The 23,256-nt window shown below is 39.8% G+C and overlaps 1 protein-coding gene across 1 annotated transcript in view; it reads left to right on the top strand.

Moving 5' to 3' along the window:
* The first annotated feature begins 4,035 nt into the window (after positions 1-4,035).
* The window catches only part of LOC137236421 (uncharacterized), a 59,997-nt gene continuing 40,776 nt past the window's right edge, over positions 4,036-23,256 (top strand). The window contains exon 1 of the mRNA XM_067759019.1: positions 4,036-4,141. Coding sequence (XP_067615120.1) covers positions 4,139-4,141 — 3 coding nt within the window. The 5' untranslated portion in view covers positions 4,036-4,138. The remainder of the gene's footprint in view (positions 4,142-23,256) is intronic.

Below are 23,256 nucleotides of genomic sequence, written 5' to 3'. Positions count from 1 at the left end.
CATAGAGCTCGTACAGCTCATCGTTAAATCTTCTTCGGTACTCGCCATCGCCAACGCGTAGAGGTCCATAAATCTTTCGAAGAACTTTTCTCTCGAACACTCCCAGAGCCGATTCATCTGATGTTGTCATGGTACATGCTTCTGCACCATATAGCAAGACGGGTACGATAAGTGACATGATTTTAGTTTGCCGTGAGAGGACTTTACTTTTCAATTGCCTACCTAGTCCAAAGTAGAATTTATTGGCAATAGTGATTCTTCGCTTGATCTCAGAGTCGATGTTGTTGCTAGTGTTGGTGTTGGTTCCCAATAAACGAAGTCTTTTACTATTTAGAAATTATGGCTGCCAACAGTAACGTGGTTGCCAAGGCGCATATGCGCTGACTCTTTGCTCGATGACAACAGGTACTTCGTTTTGGACGCCAAATTCACTGTCAAACCCATCTTTACCGTTTCTTTTTCTAGTTTGGAGTAAATTAGTTGAAAATCAAATAATAAATTTTTAAACTAAATACATACATTTATTTTTCACCTATTTACCGCCTAACGTGGAGTATTACACTGTCCGTTCGTTGTTAATAAGTGCCTATATGATTGTGCAATATTGTCTGTGTCTGTTTTGTAATTTATTCTTCTATTTGCCAGCGTGTTTATTATATGTAACCTTTCTATTGTCATCCTTCATCAAGATAGAAGATTATCGTTGTACCATTAAGGACATTATTTGCATGTGCATACGGGAGTAAGAGTAAATGTCATAATAAAAGGGAATGAAAGTGGAACCCACTCCTATTTTGCTCGGAATGGTAGAAAAAAACAAAAAGAGAAAGAAAAAGTAGTCACGTGTGGTGGAGTGGAGAAAATTATAATAATAAAAATGACCCTAGGTATCTCCGAAAGCGGGGGTTGGATTTTTAGTGAGCGTGAGCGCGTTATGCGTAAATGAACGCCTAATATGTTTGGGAGTGCTGCCGGAATGAGTCTTTGAAATTCGGCTAAAAGAACGAAAAGACGAACGTTGGTTGATTAATGTGGCGAGTCAGTATTAACTCGAACTAGTGATGGGCGATACAGCGATTTTGAACTATCAGTGAAAATAGTGATGGCAGTTATTGAATCGCGGCTATTTTTAATAGCTATAGCGTTCGCTTTAATTTATTTTTAACAAGCGAATGTGCAATTGGTATTCTTGGATATAAAAAAGTAATGTTCAGGTTTGTTTAGCGGATATTGGATGTTATAAATTAATTAGTATACAGAATATATGAACCAAAATTGCAATAAAAAGAAAAAAATATGTACCTTTTATTGCAAACTGATATAATGCAAAATTCTAATTTTCTGAGATATTATGCAGGAATTATCGTCGTTGATATTACTTGCCGACTAGGTAATTGATATGCAAGAGTTAGCGCTTTTACAACGTACGAAATCCTCTGTCTTCAACTATGCTGAACGGCTGCAAATCGCATGGGCATGGCTTCGTGAATTTCCTTTTTGGCCTTTGCCGAAATCCTTAATATAGTTAGAGACGACGTTATTTATTTTATTTTTTTCTGCAAAGTGGGTCCTGAAAACATGTTAAGTGGTCTCAACTCCGATTCTATTTTGTAAATAAAGGAGTTTAGCATGTTTTACAGCTGCTTCAGTAAATGTTTGCAGCTGAATTTCTTGCTGTATGGACGGTTGAGGTTGCCTTTGCATTACCGCTGCCATTGGCAATTCGAATGTTGGATAACGGCTTTGCATATGTTTTTTTAAATTAGTGTGAGATGTTTTGTACAAAATATGTTTTTGCAAATAATATATTTTGCATGCGTTTCATTTACGGGCTCATAAAATCTCCACATTTCACTTCTTTTTTACTATAGTTTGCTGCCATCTTTCAATCGCCAATCACTGATATATTTGGATAGCAATAGCTATCACTATTAGCGATTTTTCATACAAAACCTTTGAATAATGCTTTTGCTGCTACTGGAAACTCATTGTAAATTTGGTGGACCTGATAAGGGCCTTTTGTTCTATTTTCTTAAGATCAATCTTTGGCTCTTTGTAAATTTGGTGGCCCTGATAAGGGTGTTTTATTCTATTTTGTTTGGATCAACCTTTTCGTGGCCCTGATAAGGGTCTTTTATTCTATCTTGTTAAAAAAATTTGTTGTCCCTTTGTGAATTTGGCGGACCTGATAAGGGCTTTTTATTCTGTCTTGTTAAGAACAATTTTTGTGTCTTTATAAATTTGGTGGCCCTGATAAGGGCCTTTTATTCTATCTTGTTAAGAACAATTTTTGTCTCTTTAAAAATTTGGTTGCCCTGATAAGGGCCTTTTATGGGTTTCTCGACCCAGATTAATGTCTGCGCCAAATCGGTATATCTGAAAGAATAATAACAATGACAAAAATAAGGAATTTTTGCAAGCAGTGAATTTTTGATTTGGCGTCTTTTTTATGTAGGTATACATATATACTTTTTACTTTCTTTACTTTTTATTTGTTTGTTAAGTGCCGCTTGGAGCACACAGAACACCGATGTGTTTAAATATATAATGAATGCGATCCGGCATAGTGGTATTATTCCTATTGAATAGGAATTCCGCTATGTAATCCTCAAAATTATCATCTGTTCTGATCGGCAATAATCGGGAATAGAGGACCGGAATTCCCGCCAGCTCCGTTTAATATTTTTGGTGGGGGCACCAATCACCGCGTCTAGAAAATTTTCGGAGTGATTGACCGAAAAATTGGTGTACCCATGCTCCTCCAGGCTATCGTATGCTTTCCAGCAATCGCTTATAATAGTTGTTCCAGGCGCTATTTTTTCCTTAATAACCTGGAAAAGTGTTTCCCTGCGAAAGCTGCGAAAAACAGAAATTAGTTCTACAATTATAAATATGAAAAATGTTGCTTTAAACTTACCAAAATTGCAGTTGTTTCGACGTATCAATTCAAATTAATTTTAGAAAGCTGTTAAAGGGCAAAGGGACACTCCAATTTGAATATTAGCTGTCTTGAAGAGGTACAATCCCCAGATCTTCACTTAGTACAAAACTACTAATTGTGTAGTATTTCATCGTATATAGGACGATTCCGAGCTAGTCGAAAAAATACAGAACGGAGGGAATGCTTTCTATAAAACCCTTTTTATTAATGCCTTTATGCTCCAAAAAATGGTTTAACTATTTCTTCCTTTAATATTTTCTTTTTTAAACTTGGCGTTACCTTCGTCTTGGAGGGCGCCGCCTTCATATTGTGGCAATTTTGTTATCTAATTTAATTTACGAGGCGGTCTCCTCCGCCAGACACTCATTAAATAAAAATTGTCTGTATTTAACTTTACTTTTTTAAGTTACAATTTATTTTTAAAATAATTATTAAGAGACACATCCGGAGTTAACAGTTGCCAAAATATAATGACCGACCTTCGGCGCGTGCAGTTGGCAACTTAAGCCCCACGCACATAAACTACTTAGACTATATTACCTAATGGCTTATTTTTTCCTTAAAATAGTAGTTTTGCTTGAAAATATATTCTATGCGCTTTGAAAACTTTGAACAATGTATATCTAATTCCTTGATTCCTATACACTCACGCACGTCGCAATAAATCCCTTTGTTTGCTTCTGTTGGGCTTCTGATACATTAGATTTTCTTAAAATACAGGAGTGAACAAAATTTGCCTACATAATATTAACATTAACTAAACAATGTGGCTTTACTACCAGCAAAGTGGTATATTCATTTGTGTACTTATAATATGTGGAAATATGGTATTTTAGTCAGGTCTTAGATTTAGATTTATGTTTATAACTTAAGTATTACCAATGTCTTGAAAAGAACTGAACTATAATTAATATTTGTTATTGAAAAACATAAGTTTTGTAATTATTCTTAAAATTTTAGAGTAAAAATATAAGCATTGTAATAAAATAATCAAATCTATTAATTTTCTTCTTTCTTTGATAGATTTAGTCGGAGTATTCCTTTAAAAAGAATTGCTAATATACCTAAATAGTTGGACAAACGAAAACGTCAATTTCAAAATGTCTTCAAGTTTGAGGGAGGCCATATAAACCCCGTTACAATAGCGCCAAAACAGGAGCAAGCTCATTGGTTGTAACCAGAGTGTGCATCAGCACAATGGTATATATAAGCGCGATTTTTTTGTGTATTGTATTTGTGCGGCACGAAACTTTTAGTAACTTTTTATAAATCTCGTTACAATAGTGCGAAAACAGGAACAGGGTCATTGGTTGTAACCAGAGTCTGCATCAGCAGAATTCAATTGTATAGTATTAGAATTTACGAAGCGCCAATTAATTTTGTGTATTGTGTTTGTGCGGCACAAAACTTTTAGTGTGCATTGAAATACACAAAACGGGCAACTTAGTGTGCATGCACGAATGCTGGCACAATTTACGCACACTACGAAGGAGTTTTGTGTTTCACTACGCAGAATTTTAGTTTAAGTGGCGTAGGCTTATTTGTTTACCGATTTGGTTGAAATTTAGTACATAGGTAGCCTTTTGCTTAAATAAATATTTGAAGAACTTTTTTTTCGGGAATTGGAACGGGACCAGCATATCCCAAAAAAAAAATTTATTTATTGACCGTGGGTAGCTTTTCGTTCATTCGTGAATGATAAATTAGGGGTTGCTTTCTGCTTCTGTTTGTATGAATGTATGTACACTAGGGTGGTTACAAGACATATGGTGAATTTTAATTTTTGTTCTATCTTTCGGGGCACCTTCCTAAAATATGCCAATAGATCAGAAAGTGATTATTGCAAAATTTCAGGCCAATCCGATAATGTTAACACGTGCCTCATTGAGGTCAAAGTTAGGAAAAACAGCGATTTTTCAGAAAAAAATTTAGTGTTTCGTCAGTAAAAGCGAAGCCATTTATGCCAGGAACTTCACTCGTATATAATTCGACAGGTGGTTTTATTTGTATTAATTGTACACACAGCCTCATACCCAGAAACCTTTTGCTTATTTGATACGTGTTACAGATACTTGCTGTTAAAGTTGTAATTTTATATTTCATAGCAATCCATGTCGATAATATTTGAGAAAACAGATTCGCCTTTGATTTTCGATTCATTGGGGAAAATTTTCTTGATTATTCAATTATATTAATTTCTTTTTTTTTGAAACTATAGCAACAATTTAAATAAAAAATGGAATTTGCTATGAAACTATATTTTCTTATTTTTTCCCCAACATTTCTTCAAAAAATTATAACGTTTATTAATTGCAGAATACGCCGCACAAATTGTGAATTTTAAAATGTTTCGTACACCTCCGAATAAACAAATGGCCAACGCTACACCCTTTGCAATCATGGCGATACTGAAAAGAGGTCCAAAAATCAAGTTTGAAAAGACGGAAAATAAATTTGGAACTACAAAGCTTGGAGTTAGAGCGTGCGGACCGTGAAAAACAGTATCACGAGAAGAAACTTCAATTGCTAACAGAAGTTGAAGTTTCAGAGTGAAAAGCATAAGCAATAAGTTGAGCAATTTTAGCGCTGCTAAAAATCTTTTACGACTCCAGAAATGTCTTAAAGGAAAAGCGTTGGAAGTGATAATCTATTTTCTTTTAATTTCCAAAAAATGTCGCTCAGGTAATACGAACTTTCAAAATGGTATTTGGTCGCCCGGAAATTATCGGTCCGAAGCGCCACCAAAAGCTCACAAATTAGAAACGCTTGTTCTTACGCAATGACTGTCCGAAACCTGTGTTAAACAACTGAAGCATCTGGATTACAATCCCACATGAAAAATCCCCTACTACTTCAGAAGCTAGTTGATAATATGCCTACGCAAATATAGATGAATTCGGCATTGTACAGTATAAACGAAGAAGCCAATATTTGTTCATTTTCAAAATGACACCAAACGTAGATATTCTTAAAGTTAGCAGTAGTCTGCATACCCACGAAAGGGAGAATTCGAAGCCAGCATGCAGTGTTTGTAATGGGAAACCATATACATAGTAACTAATTGTATGAAGTTCAACGCAATTACGCTTTCAGAGAGGTTGGACCAGGTTAAGCAGAAGACGTTGTGTGGAATTTGTTTGCAGAAGTATGGCAATATTCGCTGCTCTGAGCTGAAATGGAGTATTAAGGCCCGAACAGATAAGAATCACTTATTTGACGATCCCCATACAAACACACGCAGTGAACTGCAGCATCGTGAGTTGACTGCATGTGTTTGTATGGGGATCGTCAAATAGGTTATTCTTATGTGTTCGGGCCTTTAATGGCTGCGAAGCAAGACATCACAAGCTCCTGCATAATTTTGCACCCAAATCTATAGTTTTTAACGCTCATTCCAATCAGTTAGGTAGAAATAAAAGACTTTAAAATAGTACCGGTTACACTATATTGAGACGAATTTTAGCATCACTATGTTGTTAGTAAATAAAGGCACAACAACAATAATGCAAGCTGCCACTCTTGTGTACATGAACAAATCAATCATCATTTATACACATACATACAAGGCAACGAAGAGACATGTAATCATCAGCCGAAGTACTTACTCAAACATACACCTGCATATGGCTATAACCCAGCCAGTATTTTTTGAAAATTTGTATCAAAAAATATTTAAATATCATACCCCAAGATGATTAAAAACGTTCAAATTTAAAAGCATTTTCTGTTCGAAAATTAACGTATCGTCGGGAGAAAAATGTACCATAAATGTGATTATTCTTGAATAATCATTTATGATTCCTATTTCGAAACGCTTTTTATTCATATTTGATATCATTGTAAAATTGAGCTTTAATAGTTTTAGAGTAATATTTGACTGCTTTTCAGTCATTTTCTGATCATATTCGTGAATATATTTCAATCGTTTTGGTTGAGATTTTTGAATCATTTTTGAATGCGATTACGATGCATTTATTCTTCATATCTCATTCAAAATAGGATACTACATAATAATCTTATTTCATCAGTGGAAGAAAGCATGCGAAAGTGACCTATTCGAACCACAGCTAACTCGCAAACAAACTTGACCGATATACACCTGCGGCTACAACATCCAACATCAGCATCTTAAAATACGGATACGATACGGGATGTTGAAGCCGTATCCAGGTATGTTAAGACAGTTTCACTTACCTGGGGTTTAAATAGCTCACAACCTATGTATTGTCCAATCATTATGCATTTTCTGGGAAGCTGAAGGGGAGAAATGGTTGTGGAAATCTTCGTTCACGAGCAGCATTACATTATTTTTGTCTTGAAGAATATCTTTTGCATAAATAATAAAATTTTTTTATATTTTTCTTAGCTTCATGATTGAAAAAATATGTGTATGTGAAAAAAATAAAATTTTTAATGAAAAGTAAAATTTCAACAAGTATAAAATTAATTATTCAGTCAACAAATATATTCATAAAAGATTCAGAAAACTGAATGAAAAATGATTATAAATTTTTGATCACTTAAGTAAACATATTTGATTCAAATATAATTCCAAAATGTGGTTGAAAAACTATATTCAGTCTTCGTTCATCGGAAGGTAAGCATATTTGATCATTATTTTTGTTGGTTTTTATGAAATATTAAAATTTAGTCATTAAAGGACTTCAAAAATGATTCCAAAAAGTGATCGAAAAATGCTTTTTAGTTTTTCATCATCAAAAGTATTCATATTTGATTATGTCTTTTCAATTGAATGATAACTCATTATTTAGTCAGAAAGAGTAATCAAATTGTATTGATATGTAGGGAAATTCAAAATTGAATCACCTAAATGCTGAGTGGGATCTTTTGTATAAATCCCAGCCAGCATTTTTTGAAAATTTTGATCAAAAAATATTTAAATATCATACCCAAGATGATTAAAAACGTTCAAATTTAAAAGCATTTTCTGTTCGAAAATTAACGTATCGTCGGGAGAAAAATGTACCATAAATGTGATTATTCCTGAATAATCATTTATGATTCCTATTTCGAAACGCTTTTTATACATATTTGATATCATTGTAAAATGGAGCTTTAATAGTTTTAGAGTAATATTTGACTGCTTTTCACAGTCATTTTCTGATCATATTTGTGAATATATTTCAATCCTTTTGGTTGAGATTTTTGAATCATTTTTGAATGCCATTATAATGCATTTATTCTTCATATCTCATTCAAAATATGATACTACATAATAATCTTATTTCATAAGGGGAAGAAAGCATGCGAAAGTGAGCTATTCGAACCACAGCTAACTCGCGAACAAACTTGACCGATATACACCTGCGACTACAACATCCAACATCAGCATTGTCGTCTGCATCTTAAAATACGGATACGATACGGGATGTTGAAGCCGTATCCAGGTATGTTAAGATATCTTCACTTACCTGGGGTTTAAATAGCTCACAACCTATGTATTGTCCAATCATTATGTATTTTCTGGGAAGCTGAAGGGGAGAAATTGTTTGGGGAATCTTCGTTCACGAGCAGCATTACATTATTTTTGTCTTGAAGAATATCTTTTGCATAAATAATAAAATGTTTATATATTTTTTCTTAGCTTATGATTGAAAAAATGTGTATGTGAAAAAAATTAAATTTTTAATGAAAAGTAAGATTTCAACAAGTATAAAATTCATTATTCAGTCAACAAATATATTCATAAAAGATTCAGAAAGCTGAATGAAAAAAACATTTGATTCAAATATGATTCCAAAATGTGATTGAAAACTATATTCAGTTTTTGATCATCAAAGGTAAGCATATTTGATTATTCTTTTTGTTGGCTTTTATGAAATATTAAAATTTAGTCATTAAAGGACTTCAAAAATGATTCCAAAAAGTGATCGAAAAATGCTTTTTAGTTTTTCATCATCAAAAGTATTCATATTTGATTATTTCTTTTGTTCAATTGTATGATAACTCATTATTTAGTCAGAAAGAGTAATCAAATTGTATTGATATGTAGGGAAATTCAAAATTGAATCACCTAAATGCTGAGTGGGAATAATACAATTTGTATATATTTTTTCTGAGATTCATGATTGAAAAAGTAAAATTTTAACAAGAATAAAATTCATTATTCAGTCAGCAAATATATTCATAGAAGATTCAGAAAGCTGAATTAAAAATGATTATAAATTTTTGATCACCTAAAGTAAACACATTTGATTCAAATATAATTCTAAAATGTGGTTGAAAAACTATATTCAGTCTTTGTTCATCGGAAGGTAAGCATATTTGATTATTCCTTTTGTTGTTTTTTATGAAATATAAAAATTTTATCATCAAAGGACTTCAAAAGTGATTCCAAAAAGTGATCGAAAAATGCTTTTCAGTTTTTGATATTCAAAAGTATTCATATTTGATTATTTATTTTGTTCAATTGTATAATAACTCATTATTTAGTCAGAAAGAGTAATCAAATTGTACTGATATGTAGGGAAATTCAAAATTTAATCATCTAAATGTTGAGTGGGAATATAAACATAAACTATAAATATACATGTATATAGATGGTAACCAAGCAGGAGATACAAAAGTTCTAGAAGGTGAAACGTCTAGACCTTAGGAGAAATATGCGAACGAAGCAACGCAGAGTATAAAAGCAGCGCAAGCTGAGTGATCAGTGATCAGTTTTGATTTAAACACGCTATTGGTTGTGAAGTACTACTCCCAAAGTATTCTAAATAAATACCAGTTTGCAATACTAAGTATTGGAGTGATTTATTAAACAGTTAAGCGATTCGAACTTTAGTAGAATGTTTAAAATAAACGGAATTTCCTTAAATTCCTTACAATATAATATCAACGGAAAGTGTGAAACTTTTGCCTTTTCCATGCATATATCAGCTTCAGAATCACCTTAAAGAGGATAGAGAAGGGGAAAACCTTTAGAAACCCTAGGACAACGGACTGGTACAAATTTCAGAAAGGTGTATTAGGAAGACTGGGGCAGCCTAAAGAGGTTGCCACCGTAGAAGAGTTGGAGGAGTGCAATAACTTATCAAAAGCGCTGACAACTGCGTACAACAGAGCTTGTCCTCTGAGAAGATTCAAGGGGAAAACAAAGCCATCATAGTGGAGTAATGAGCTGAGTCTTCTTAGAGGGCAGGTAAACAAGATTCTTAAGCTGGAAAATGTTGCGGAAAACGAGTAATGCTGGGACGAATAGTGGGGTCTGTTGAGAATCTATAAACGTAAAAACAACAGGTCAAAGCGAGTTTCATGGAAGAATTTATGCGCCGACATAGAATGCTCCAGCAAAACAGCGAGACCGAGGAAAGTCCTATCTAAAGGATATACAGTCCAGGGACGACGGGAATGGTCACACAGTAGTGAAGCGTCCCTTGAGTTACTACGTAACACACACTTCCCATCAGGAGATGATGCGGAAATTATATGTAACCACGTCTACAGTCGAAGGACGGCGGAGCGAGAAGTACCAGGATTGGTGAAAATACCAAAACTGAATGGACAATAAAAACGTTTGCTATTTTCAAATCACCGGGCCCAGATGGGATATTCCCTGCTATGCTGCATATGGCCGGTGGAACGATTATAGAATAGCTAAGAATAATCTTTGAGGGTTGCATAAAACTGAACCACGTCCCACCGAAACGGCTCGAGTAGTCTTCATACCGAAAGCGGGAAAAGCCAGTAATCTGCACTCGAAAGACTACAGGCCTATTAGTTTGACATCTTTTCTATTCAAAACCCTAGAGAGATTAAAAGATATATAATAGTTGGCGCACCATAGCTCAATTGAGACAAACTTGCTTCGAATAAACACTTCGCACGGCTGTCGCACAAATGTTAATATTCCCTGTGAGGAATTTTACAATGGGGAAACACATCTGGTAAGACATCCTTTCCATATGAGCTTAGGTTAGGTTAGGTTGAACTGGCCGGTCCATAAGGACCTCACATAGACTGAATAAGTCCGTAGTGTTACCAGAAGTTTGTTTTAACGACCAAACTGAAAAACCCTATCAAAAACCAGGACCTATGTTATAAAATAACTCCGTCCTCTTGGCAAATACTAGAAGCTTCCTAGGATTTAGGCCACTTGCTGCTTCTAGAACTGACAGCTGTATCACTCCTAATAGCTGGAGTCTTAGCGTAGCAAGCGCAAGGCAAGAGCACAGAACGTGGTCGATCGTTTCCTCCTCCAGGCCGTACTTCCTATATCTGCTATCACTGACCCAGCCTAATTTAAAGGCATTTGACGCCAGAAGGCAGTGTCCAGTCAGAATACCCGTCATGAGTATACAGTCCTCTCTTTTTAATGATAGAAGCCACTTTGTTAGTCTAAGGTTGTAAGACCTGCACATAATCTTCAACACTTTACAGCCCCGCGATTGAACCCACGCCTTTCCTGCTTGGTCGATCATGTGCACCTCTCGCCTTCGCTTAATTTCGCCCAGTCTAATTGGGAAGTCTACGGAGCAAGCTTCAAGGGATGTGCCCTTTTTAGCTAATTTATCCGCTTTTTCATTCCCATCTATTCCCATATACCTTGGGACCCAATATACATGTATGCTTCTCCCTGTCCCGATTCTCTCCAGGGACTGCTTACACTCTAACACGCGTTTAGGTGCTGTGGTATGCGAATTATTGCCTTAATTGCTGCTTGCTCAATATAAAAGTTAACACGATTACAGTTTGGGCTATTTTCTTCCAGGGTTTCTTCTGCTTTGGTTACGGCTACTATTTCCGCTTGGAAAACGCTACAGTAATCCGGCAATCTGTAGGATCTGTTTATTTCCGGATCAGCACAGCATACCGCAGACCCTACTACTCCGCCTGGTTGCAGTTGTTAACGCTATGTTCTTTGCGACCTGGTCTAAAGGTGGAATGTGCAGAATGGCATACAGTGCAGCTGTCGGGGTTGTTTTCAGAGCTCCCGTAGTGCTAAGCATTGATCGTCTGCATACCCCCTCTAATTTTTTGAGGTAGTTTGCTTTTTGTGTAGATAGGGCTTACAATCGCTATAAAAACCCAATGAGAAAGAGAGGGCGATAAGCCCCACGTACATCCCAGCATTCTCTTACATGCATAAAGTGCCGTTGAAGCCTTCTTCACCCTCTCCTCCATGTTGAGCTTCCATGACAGCTTACTGTCTAAGATGATTCCTAGATACTTCGTGCAAGGTTTCTCTTGTAGAGTCACCCCTCCTAACTTAGGACTGATACAATTTGGGACCTTGTGCCTCTTTGTAAACAAGACCATATCCGTCTTATCCGCGTTGACTTTCAACCCGACATTTGATGCCCAGGTATGAATATCCCGAAGCGCTCGATCCATCAAAGAGCTAATCGTTGGAAGGCACTTTCCACTTATGACAATTGCTACGTCATCCCCGTAAGCCGTAAGTTTTACGGGTCCCTCATCAAATCGCCTGAGCAGTTGGTTGATGATCAGCGTCCACAGCAGAGGTGAAGGCACCCCTCCCTGCGGCGTGCCCCTGTCATTGATTTCGTGGCCTCGTACAATCCCCATTGTGATGTAATCTTTCTGCAATTTAACATGCAGCCGATCCATCGGATTAAGGCAGGATGTACTTTAATGTAATTAAGACCATCCATAATCGCCCATTTAGAGACATTAATGAAAGCCGCGGCAATGTCTAAGAAGACTCCTAGAGCATATTCCAGGGCATTCTCTACGCTTATTACCACCCTATGCAATGCGGTGTCTATCGACTTGACTTTGGTGTACGTATGTTGTGTTGTGGAGAGCAGTTTTTCATCCACGTTGGACTTTATGGACACATCTATCAGCCTCTCAAAGGTTTTGAGCAGAAATGATGTTAAGCTAATGGGTCTATAGTCTTTGGTATACACGTGACCGATCTTCCCCGCCTTTGGTAGGAAAGCTACACGAGCAGTTCTCCAAGAGTGCGGTACATCATTCAGCCTTATGCACCCATCGAATATTATTTTAAGCCATTCCACGACCGAAATACTTGCAATTGTAGCATGGCCGGGAATATACCGTCTGGGCCCGGCGATTTAAACTTAGAAAACGTCTTCACTGCCCACTCGATCTTGGTATCGGTCACCAAGCCCGGCACTACCCGCTCCGTGATCGAAGTGTGCGTGCAGTCTGCTGGCTCTTCTAAACCATCTCCCGATAGGAAATGTGTACCGAGAAGCACCTCAAGGGATTCCTCACTATTACGTGACCATTCCCCGTTCTTTTTCTTTATTAGTCCCTGGACTATAGTTCCCTTTGCTATGACTTTTCTCAAACGTGCTGTTTCGCTGGAGCACTCTATGCCCGTACAAAAACTTCCATGAGATTCTCTTCGCCCTGGAAATTTCACGCTTGTAGATCCTCAGTAGATCCCTGTACTCGTCCTGACACGCTTCGCTTTGCGCGGTCTTTGCTAGCTTAAACATTTCTATTACCTGTCTTCTTAGAAGACTCAGCTCATTGCTCCGCCATGGCGGCTTTGCTTTCCTCTGAATCTTTTTAGAGGGCAAGCTTTGTTATACGCAGTCATAAGCGTCCTAGTTAGGAGTTCATTAGACTCCTCCAGTTCTTCCACATTGGCAACCTCTTTGGGTTGTCCCAGTTTCGTTTCTACGTGTTTCTGGAATTTAGTCCAGTTTGTTGAGCTAGGGTTTCTAAAGGTTCCTCCCTTCCCTCTTTAGGGGGATGCTGAAGCTGATATACGCATGGTCAGAGAAGGATGGTCTATCAAGAACCATCCAATCATACCTTGATATATCACGTTCGGAGCTCAGTGTAATATCCAAAACATTGCTGGATGTTGGACCAATGTATGTAGGGACACTTCCCCTGTTGGCTATCTGCAAATTGGTTTGCAGGATGTAGCAAAAGAGAGATTCGCCTCTCTCGTTCGTATCTGCTCCTCCCCACGCATTGTGGTGCGCATTTGCATCTGCGCCTATGGCCAACCGCCCTTTGCGCCCTTCCTCCTGTACTAGCCTCATGCACTTCATCGGTGGAACCTCCGCAGCATGGGCCATGTAGCAGGATGCCAGGATAAGTGCCTGATTTTTCCTTTGTTCAACGGCACCCACTACGAGGTCCTCAGTAGTGTAATTAGGCAGCATATATGAATGCAGCTGTTTCCTTACCATTACTACAGCTCGCACTCGTCCTTTCGTTTGCGCATAGTAAACGTCAAATCCGAACGCGCTAAGTCCAGAAACCTTTCCTCCCGATGAGAGCCACAGCTCCTGGATCAGCGCCACGTCAAACGAACCCTTCTCAAGGGTTAGGAGTTCGCTCGACGCCACTTTACTGTGTTGGAGGTTTATCTGTAGGACTCGCAGCACCATTGGGCTGTTTTTCCCCCTCCAGCACCTTCGTCGTGACGTCGTCGTCCTCCCCTTGCCCTTTTGGTTTAGAGTGTTCGAAGCCCCTTCATCCTCTTGTAACTGTTGTGTCGGGTGTTCCTCTGTGCGACTCACAGCACTATCTGGCTGTTGGTCCTCTTCTAACACCTTCGTGGTGACGTCGGCTACCTCCACCTGTCTTTTTTCCCTTAGGCTTTTGAGGTTCTTTTCGACTTCGCCCACTTCCAGCGTGTTAGAATTTTTATCCTCGGGACTTCTTTTCCTGAGTCGCATATAAGTTTTGCCTGTACCAAAGGACATTTTTCCAAGCTGCGTCTACAATATATCCTCTGCCTGCTGGTTTATTTGGAAGATGTAGAACTGACCTTCCTCCGTAGGCCGAGATACAGTAAGTACCTTCCTATCCTGTGTCGTTATATTCGGATTCTGATTCTGCAGAAGTCGCAGTGTATCCTCATCACGCATGGTATCCATACCTTAACTTCCTCCAGCCATCGCAAGCTCGCGATGTTGTCGCGCGCTATCATCTTCACACCATTATACCATCCCCGAATCAAAGGTTGGAAGGGGCTTACTTGGTTGTTCCCGCATCATCTTAAGCATTAAGCTAATAAGTTCCCTTTCTACAGATCTCAACCTTTCAGTAGTCCGAAAGGACTGCTACGATCAACCAGCGCCACAGTCAGTGACTGCTTTGCCACATCGCTCATATTCTCGAGAAAAGCCGTAGTCTTAGCTTTAACTCCCTTTAGCACCTCCGAGAAAGCCGGATTCTTAGCGTTATCTTCCTTTGGCTTATCTCCTACTTCCGTAGTTGGAACTTCTCCCTGACTTGCAGCTTTCGAGGTAGTTGCTACCCCGCTATTGGGGCCTATCTGTCTTATAGCTTTGGGCTTACTTGCCTTGTCTATGCGACTGCCCTGCCTCGCGGCTCTGGGACTGGGTCCTTTCTGCCTCTTGAAAGCAGGCTTGTCGCCGTCCGCCGAACGTTACCTCTTCATTCTGCCATTCGACGCTTCTTCCTCGTACCGGTTGCAGAACGGAGGGTTTCTAGCAGCAAACCTTTTTAACTGCCTTCGACCTACTTCTGCCGCCTCATGGGCCCATTCCAAGCCCTCGATCTTCACTTCTGTTGGGTAGACCACTGCTCCCAGGCGTTGGACAAGTCTTATTGCTGCACGGTACTGCGAGAGAGCTCTCTTACTTCCTCTGCTCCATACCCTTCTCCACTCTTCTACTCCGTTTTCATTTGTGTGCTTTTCCAACACGGAGTTCATTGAATCATCACTACTCTCGCTCCCCGAGTCCGACGCATGGCTTAATGCGTATTCTTCGTCCTTGGCTTGCGACTCAGTCCTCTTATCAACCTCCTTATTACAATTTTTAATGAGTCGTTCATCTTGGTCGTACGACCACCTGCCCGACAAGGCGGGCTCAGCGGTCCAGTATTATATACGGGGAAAGAACCGTCAGCCACAGCAGCGCCCCTTACTGTGGTAAGGCCATCAATACTTCTCGAGGTGGCCCGGTATCTGGAAGGCTCCGTTCGAATATAGCCGAATTCATCCCCTGGCTGCAAATCGTCCAATAGGCCCGGTCCGCATAACACCCTGGATTAGGGGGGTTGGCAGTTCTTGGTCACCGACATCCCGCCGCCCTCCTATGAGGCGAAACGGCGTAGATGCCAGTCCTAAACAGCTCCGCCTCATAGTCAGGCGCTATGGAGATCGGCTAAGCCCTCACCCTACCCTAGTGAGGGATATGTAGCTTATCTTCCAAGCATGTTTAGGCTTGGGTTTTCCCGCCTGCAGACCTAACGGCCAAAAACATCGAGTTAGCAACGGTAACAAGGCTTAAGGCCTCGGGCAGCTTGAGTGCAGGCCTTACGGCCACACCAGTATAGCGCCCTCTAATATCAGGCAAACGGAATATATGGTCCCATGCCTGAGCATCGAAAGTGATATTGGGGCCACAATTGAGCCGGAGGGTTGGTGCCGAGGTGCAGAAATGGCACAACATAATACTATACACGTGTATACGGATGGTTCCAAATTAATGGAATGGGTTGGGTCTGTTGTTTACTGTATAGATACACAAAAAAGTAGATCCTACAGGCTGCCAGATTATTGCAGCGTTTTTCAGGCGGAAATTATAGCAGTGAAGAAAAGAGCATAAATTCTGGAGGAAGCGTGCTTAAGCTGCAGTCGCGTCAATTTATATATTGATAGGCAATAATCACACACAGTACTTCATCAAGAAGTGTTCTGGAAGCATTGGAAAAACTCCGCTCAGGCCGGACCATATCTCTTTACTGGGTTCCCGGTCATAAAGGGATAGAAGGTAAAGAAAAGGCTGATGAGTTGGCAAAGAAGGGTGCAACACTCCCTGAGTCGACGATAGGCGTCCCAATCCGTTTGGGAGAAATCAAAAGGAGACAAGAGTTGCATATGATCCATCAAGGAGGAAAGGCGTGGACAAAAGCGCGGGGCTGCAAAATTTCTAAGATCATGTGCAAAGCCTACGATATTAGACTCACAAAGTGGTTCATATCTCTGAAGAAAGAAGACTTAAGGCTCACAATGGCCGTACTGACTGGAGACACTGCCTTCTGGCGTCACATGTTTATACATAAGTTGGGCCTCGTCAGTAACAGCAAGTATAGGAAGTGTGAGCTTCAGGAAGAAACGGTTGAGCACGTTCTGTATTCGTGCCCTGCGTTCATCAGGGCCAGGCTCCAGCTATTAGGGGCGGAGGAGTTGCTAGATCTCGAGGCAGCATTTAAGCTGGGTCCTAGAAAATTGCTAGTATTTGCCAAGAGGACGGATTTATTATATAACATATGTCCTGGCACCTGATTGGGGTTCTTCCGTTTAGTCATCAAACAAATTCTGGTAACACTATGGACACATTCAGTCTCTGTGAGGTCTTTATTGACCGGCCAGTTCAACCTAACCTTGCTTTTCTGGGCGAAGGATCTAACGTTTCTCTCCTGGAGAGAAATTTATGCGAACAATTAGATCTTAAAGGAGAACCGAAAAATGTGAGCCTCAAATGGACATTTGATACCACATGCAACGAAGATGAATATAAATTAGTAAACCTGCAAATTTGACAGTAACATCCGAATGCGAAGAGGTTTGATGTTTTCAACGCCCACACTGTCAAAAATTTAGCACTTCCAGTATAAAGTGACTCAAAGGAAGATTTTTCATGCTATTTCCATTTGAGAGATGTACCTTTGGGGTTTTACGAAAATGACGTGGCACAAATTCTTATTGGGCTCAATAATGGATATTTATGTAATTATTTGAAGACTAGGGAAGGATTTATTTATGAGCCGTTTGCTTTTAAAACCCGATTTGGTTGGGTCATTTATGGGGGAGTGAAACCACAAGCAACACCATGGGTTTCCATATAATGCAAGAATGCGATTGTGAATCCGTGTTAAAAAGGTCTCATGAAATTGTTTGCAGTTACCTTTCACTCAAAACTAAAGGCAAAACAGTCCATCTCAAGTCACCCGAAGATAAACGTGCAAGAAAATTTTTACAATCAACGAGATGGAAATCGTTTTGAGCTAGTTTTGTTATGGCGAGATAATATATCTACAGTTCCAAACAGTTATTCTGCGGCTTTGAAATGCTTAACTTGTCTTGAGAGAAAGTCTGTTCCGGAGCATATACCCATTATAAATCAGCAAATACTTTCTTTGGTTGGTAAGGGGTATGCGCGAAAACTTTCTCCAGAAGAGGTTTTTGAAAATAGTGGGGTTATATGGTATCTGCCTATTTTCACAGCAATTAATCCGAACAAACCTAGGAAAGTTCGTCTTGTTTGGGATGTAGCTGCTAAAGTTTGTGGAACTTCTCTGAATTCCATGCTGATTAAGGCTCCAGACTTGTTAACTCCGCTCGTATCTTGACTTTTCTGTTTTTGATTTTTTAAATTCGGCATAACTGCTGACATAAAAGAAATGTTTCACAACGATCCTTTGGAGAAACAACGAGGTTCATAGAAAGCCTGACGTATACGTAATGCAAGTGAGGCGTTTGTGGCAGCCTGTTCTCAAAGATCAGCACAATATTGTAACGAATTTAGGGAAATTCCACTTATTCCACCAAACCTTCTGCTAACGTTCGAATCGCTAAACTGCTGAATAAATAACTTCAATATTCATTAATGCAAAATGGTCTTTGTTAGACTATTTTGAAAGTACTTTACAATAACTCTTACTTCACAACTAATTGCGTGTTTAAATCAAACTGCTTGCTGCTTTTATACTCTCTTTTGCCTTGTCCGCATATTTCTCCTAAGGTCTAGTAATTTCCTGAACTTCATGCTTGGTTACCAACCATAACCATGTATATTTGTAGTTTGTAGCGAGATGCGTGTGTATATGTGAGTACTACTTCGGCTGATGATGACATGCGTTTGTGAGTATCTCTCTGCTGCATTGTATGTATGTCTGTATGATGATTGCTTTGTTTACGTACATACGAGTGGCTGCGTAGTGTCGGCTTAGTGATGTTAGTATCACTTAGTGATGGTAATATTCGTCACAATATGTTAAAAACAAAAACGCTTTAGAGTTTGCAGGTGAGATTCCGAGAGCCGCAGACTCGATCATGCACTATTATTACTTAGATGATTTAGTTATTAGACGGCGCGGATATTGAGGAAGATGCGATTCGGTTCTCAAAGGAATTTAGCTTCATCGAAAAAGAAGGCGTTTCTTCATGCGAAATTCGAAATCCAACTCTAGAGCTGTATTAGAAAGTATTGGAGAGTTGGAAGAAAAACTCTTGTATCCATTAAAGATCCGTCATCTTAAATGGGAAACGAAAAAATCCTGGGAATGTGGTAGTCTACTGAGTGTGATGTATTCACTGATTGCTTAAATTTGAATCGCGAGGATGAGGATATTCTGAATGGGCATAAAAAACCGACAAAGACAGATGTCTTACGTACTCTGATGTCTTTATTCGAACCTCTAGGTTTCCTCTCACACTACGTTATTTATCTTAAGATTATATTATAACAAGTCTGGAGAACAACTGAAGGTTTGTTAAATAAAATCAGCAAAGAAGTGTTTAAGAAGTGGCTTATTTGGCTGAAGCTACTACCCGACATAGAAAAAGTGAAAATTCCAAGATCCGTACTTAACAAAATCAGACTCAGATATTCAACTGCACATATTTGTATATGCCAGTGAATTGGCATATGCAGCCAAGGCCAAGCTTCTCTTCCAATTTGGGCGTGCTCCTTTTGACGTTTCCTTCAATTTGAACGGAACGGGACCTACATGTCGACTCCGAACAACATCTGCATGGCAGAAATATACTCAAAGTGTTTTCCAAATCACTGCCGAGGGACGATCCTGCTCAGAAAAACTTCTTCTTATTGAAAAAACTTGTTTCTTAATTTTTTGATGCTGCTTAGCCCGGCACTTGAACCCAGGATCTTCGTTGTGGTAGGCGGAGCCGCAGTGAAAATGTAAATGTTGTGTTTACCGAAGAACGCGATACTGTCATAAAAAGTAACATTCTTGCAACAACTGCAGCACGAACACAACACCCTATTCCATCCGGACCCAGCGATTTGTACATGGCAACAGTTTTGATTTTCTAATCAATTTTGGCATATTTGTCACCAATACTGGTGCTGGTTTTATCGTATTGGAAGTATAGACGTTGTTACTCAACTCTTCCGCATTGGCACCCGATGTGTGTTACAAGTAGCGCCTCAGGGGCTCTTCACTACTATTCCCCGTCGTCCTCTTTTATCTGTCCTTATACTGTATCTGCCTTACAAAGGACTTTCCTCAGTCTCGTGGTTTGGCTGGAGCTTTTTATATCCGCGTAGACATTTTTGCATCAAACCCTCTTTGACGTGTGGATTTAATGTTTATAGATCTTCAACAAACCGCCATATTCGTCCCAGCACCTTCTAGGTACGTGCCTCTTACGACACGCATGCCTGCCGCAGAAATATTTCTAGTTAATTAACCCGCTGGGGAAGTAAAATTCTCGGTATATACCCTATCTGTTGTGTTTGTAGCGATAAAGATACTCCCGAAGGTTTTGGGGAGCATTATCTATGTTGATGGTCCTTTGCCGGATATACATATATCTGGTACATTCCTGTAACAACTACCATTTAGGTACAAGCCCGACAACCTCTGGAACGATTTGATATTTTAGTCGCCTGGGATTGGGTATTCAATTCAATTCAATTCCGCTGGGGCTACATACGCTAGTTATTCTGTGTTATGCGAATGAAAGATATTCCAAAAAATAGCCAAGCGCAAATCGACTTGAGTTACCTTGGATTTTCCAGTTTGGTGCCAGATAGCGCATCGAAGAAGCGAAGAAATGGAGAAATACAATTTGTGGATAATCATCTCTCCATATGCTCACCCAACAAGGCCCTTGCCAATTTCATCACCTCTGAAAAGCGGACTTTCATTAATTGTAAAAAAGCCAATTGGGAAGATTACACACCCTTTACAAACCACTCTTTTGCTGCTCTCCCCGATGTCCGGCAGGGCGAGCGTGCATTGCACAAGATTATCGCTTTAGCTTCTGCACGCTTCATCCCGGCCGGTAGAATACCTGAAATCATACCGCATTTCCCTGCCGTAGCCGCAAATTTAACAAGAGAATGTGACCTTGCGAGAACCTCAACCCCCCTTATCAGGAGTCTTAGTTCGGCTGGTAAATGAACATAAACGTACCAAATGGGAGGGGCATCTAAAAAACTGCAACCTCTCTGCGGGTGTCGGTAAATTGTGGTCAACCGTGAAATCCTTGTCTAATCCTATCAAACACAATGATAAATTTCTATAGCCTTTGGTGATAAAACTTTATCTGATTCGAAGAAATGCGCGAGCGGCTTTTGCCGACAATTTATAATGCATTCTTCTGTGGAAAAAGCCAGACGTCGTGCTAACAGATGAGCCCACAAACCTAAACACGACGTCCCACCCATTACCATCACCCCCACAGAGGTTGAAGCGAAGCAGCCATCCGTAAGGCCAGGCCCTCCAAGTCGATAGGCCCCGACAGAATAGCCATGCCAGTGCTTAAACACCTTGGCGATGAGGGAATAAAATACCTAACACATGTTTTCAACCTGTCACTGGAATCCTTTGTCATTCCTGAAAAATGGAAAATTGCAAGGATAATCCCGCTTCTAAAGCCTGGCAAGCCTGCCAATGAAGGCGGTTCTTATCGACCGATATCACTCCTTTCGCCAGTAGCTAAGACATTGGAAACTGTTTTGCTCCCTCACGACAAATCTTCGCCTAGCTACGCACCAACATGGCTTCCGTAAAATGCACAGCACCATCACCGCGCTCAATGCCATTAACACTCAGATTAATTACGGTTTAAATCAGCAAAAACCCCATCGTGGCACTTGACCTGTCAAAACCGTTTGACACAGTCAACAACGGCAGGCTACTCCAAGACATAGAAGGCTCACACCTTCCTGCTTGTCTAAAAAGATGGGCCGCTAATTACCTGAGTAGTCGGCAAGCGTCGGTTGAATTTAGGAACGAAATTTCTAAACCCAGAAAAATTAAACAGGGGGTTCCACGGGGTGGTTTCCTATCTCCGCTTCTGTATAATTTTTACATATCAAAACTCCCTTGCCCACCAGAAGGAGTCACAATCATTTCATATGCGGCCGACTGCACGATTATGGCTACAGGACCTGGCCCTTCAGTTGATTAATTAGTTTCTAAAATAACACCTGTTTACGACGTGGAAGGAACAGAGGTCGCAAATATTGGACGTACGCGTCGATGGTGTCACTCTACCGACTGCCAGTCACCCAAAGCAAAGATCTTAGGGGTAACGTTCGATAACACTCTAACCTTCAATGCTCATGCCACCGAGATTATTTCTAAAGTACAAAGTCGCAACAAAATCCCCAACTCGCTTGCCGGCAGCACATGGGGAAAAGATAAAGAAACGTTGCTAACCACGAACAAAGCAATTGGCCAGCCGCTCATGGGCTCCGCGTCACCAGTCTGGTCGCCTGGTCTTAAAAATACACACCGGAAAAGGCTACAGGCCTGTCAAAATGCTGCAATCAGAACTGCCACCGGATGTCTCCTTATGACTCACGAACACCATCTACATATTGAGGCCAAATAGCTCAATATTAAAGAACACAATGAAATGCTGAACAAACAGTTCTTGCTTAAGTGTCACAAACCAAGACATCCCAGCAAACAACTGCTTGATTTAGCACCGCCTCCACGTGGATTAACGGAAAACCTCCTAAAGCACTATGACGAGATCTGGCACCTGCCAACACTGCCGTTTGATCCAGGCAAGCAAAAGCAGGCCCTTAGCCAAATCCACACAGAATCGGTAAACGCCTTTGTCAGGACGCGCCCGGTGAACCCCGTTATTAATATGCAATATCCCACGCTTACAGAAGAAGAAAGCACACTACCAAGGCAAGCACGAGTCACCCTGGCCCAACTTCGTTCTGGATACTGTAACAGGTTAAACTCTTATTTATCCAGAATCAACCCCGAGATACGTAATGTATGTCCTGCATGTGATGTGTCCCCACATGACACCAACCATCTTTTCAATTGTAATGTGGAACCTACGCCGCTGACTCCCATCTCCCTATGGTCCGCCCCTGTTGACACAGCCAGTTTCCTTGGACTCCCGTTAGAGAATTTTGATGACAATTTGTGAGTGGTCGTGCCCATTGAATGGGACGAAGCACTGCTAATACAACAACAGCAACAACAAGGCCCATTTTAGGCTGTTTTTCATCGAATAAAACTTAAATAAACCTAGCTTAGTACTAATAACATGATCCATTACGGTACAATAACAGCTGCAAAAAATTTACTGTAAACAAGTTGTTCGTGTTTGCTTTGAATACTGAAATAAATCTAAACTTAGTAGCTCGTTA

This window comes from Eurosta solidaginis, chromosome 1 (genome assembly GCF_040869045.1).
Source record: "Eurosta solidaginis isolate ZX-2024a chromosome 1, ASM4086904v1, whole genome shotgun sequence".
NCBI classification, from domain to species: Eukaryota; Metazoa; Arthropoda; class Insecta; order Diptera; family Tephritidae; genus Eurosta; species Eurosta solidaginis.
Note: the sequence above shows the minus strand (reverse complement) of the source record. Positions and strands in the feature narration are given on the sequence as shown.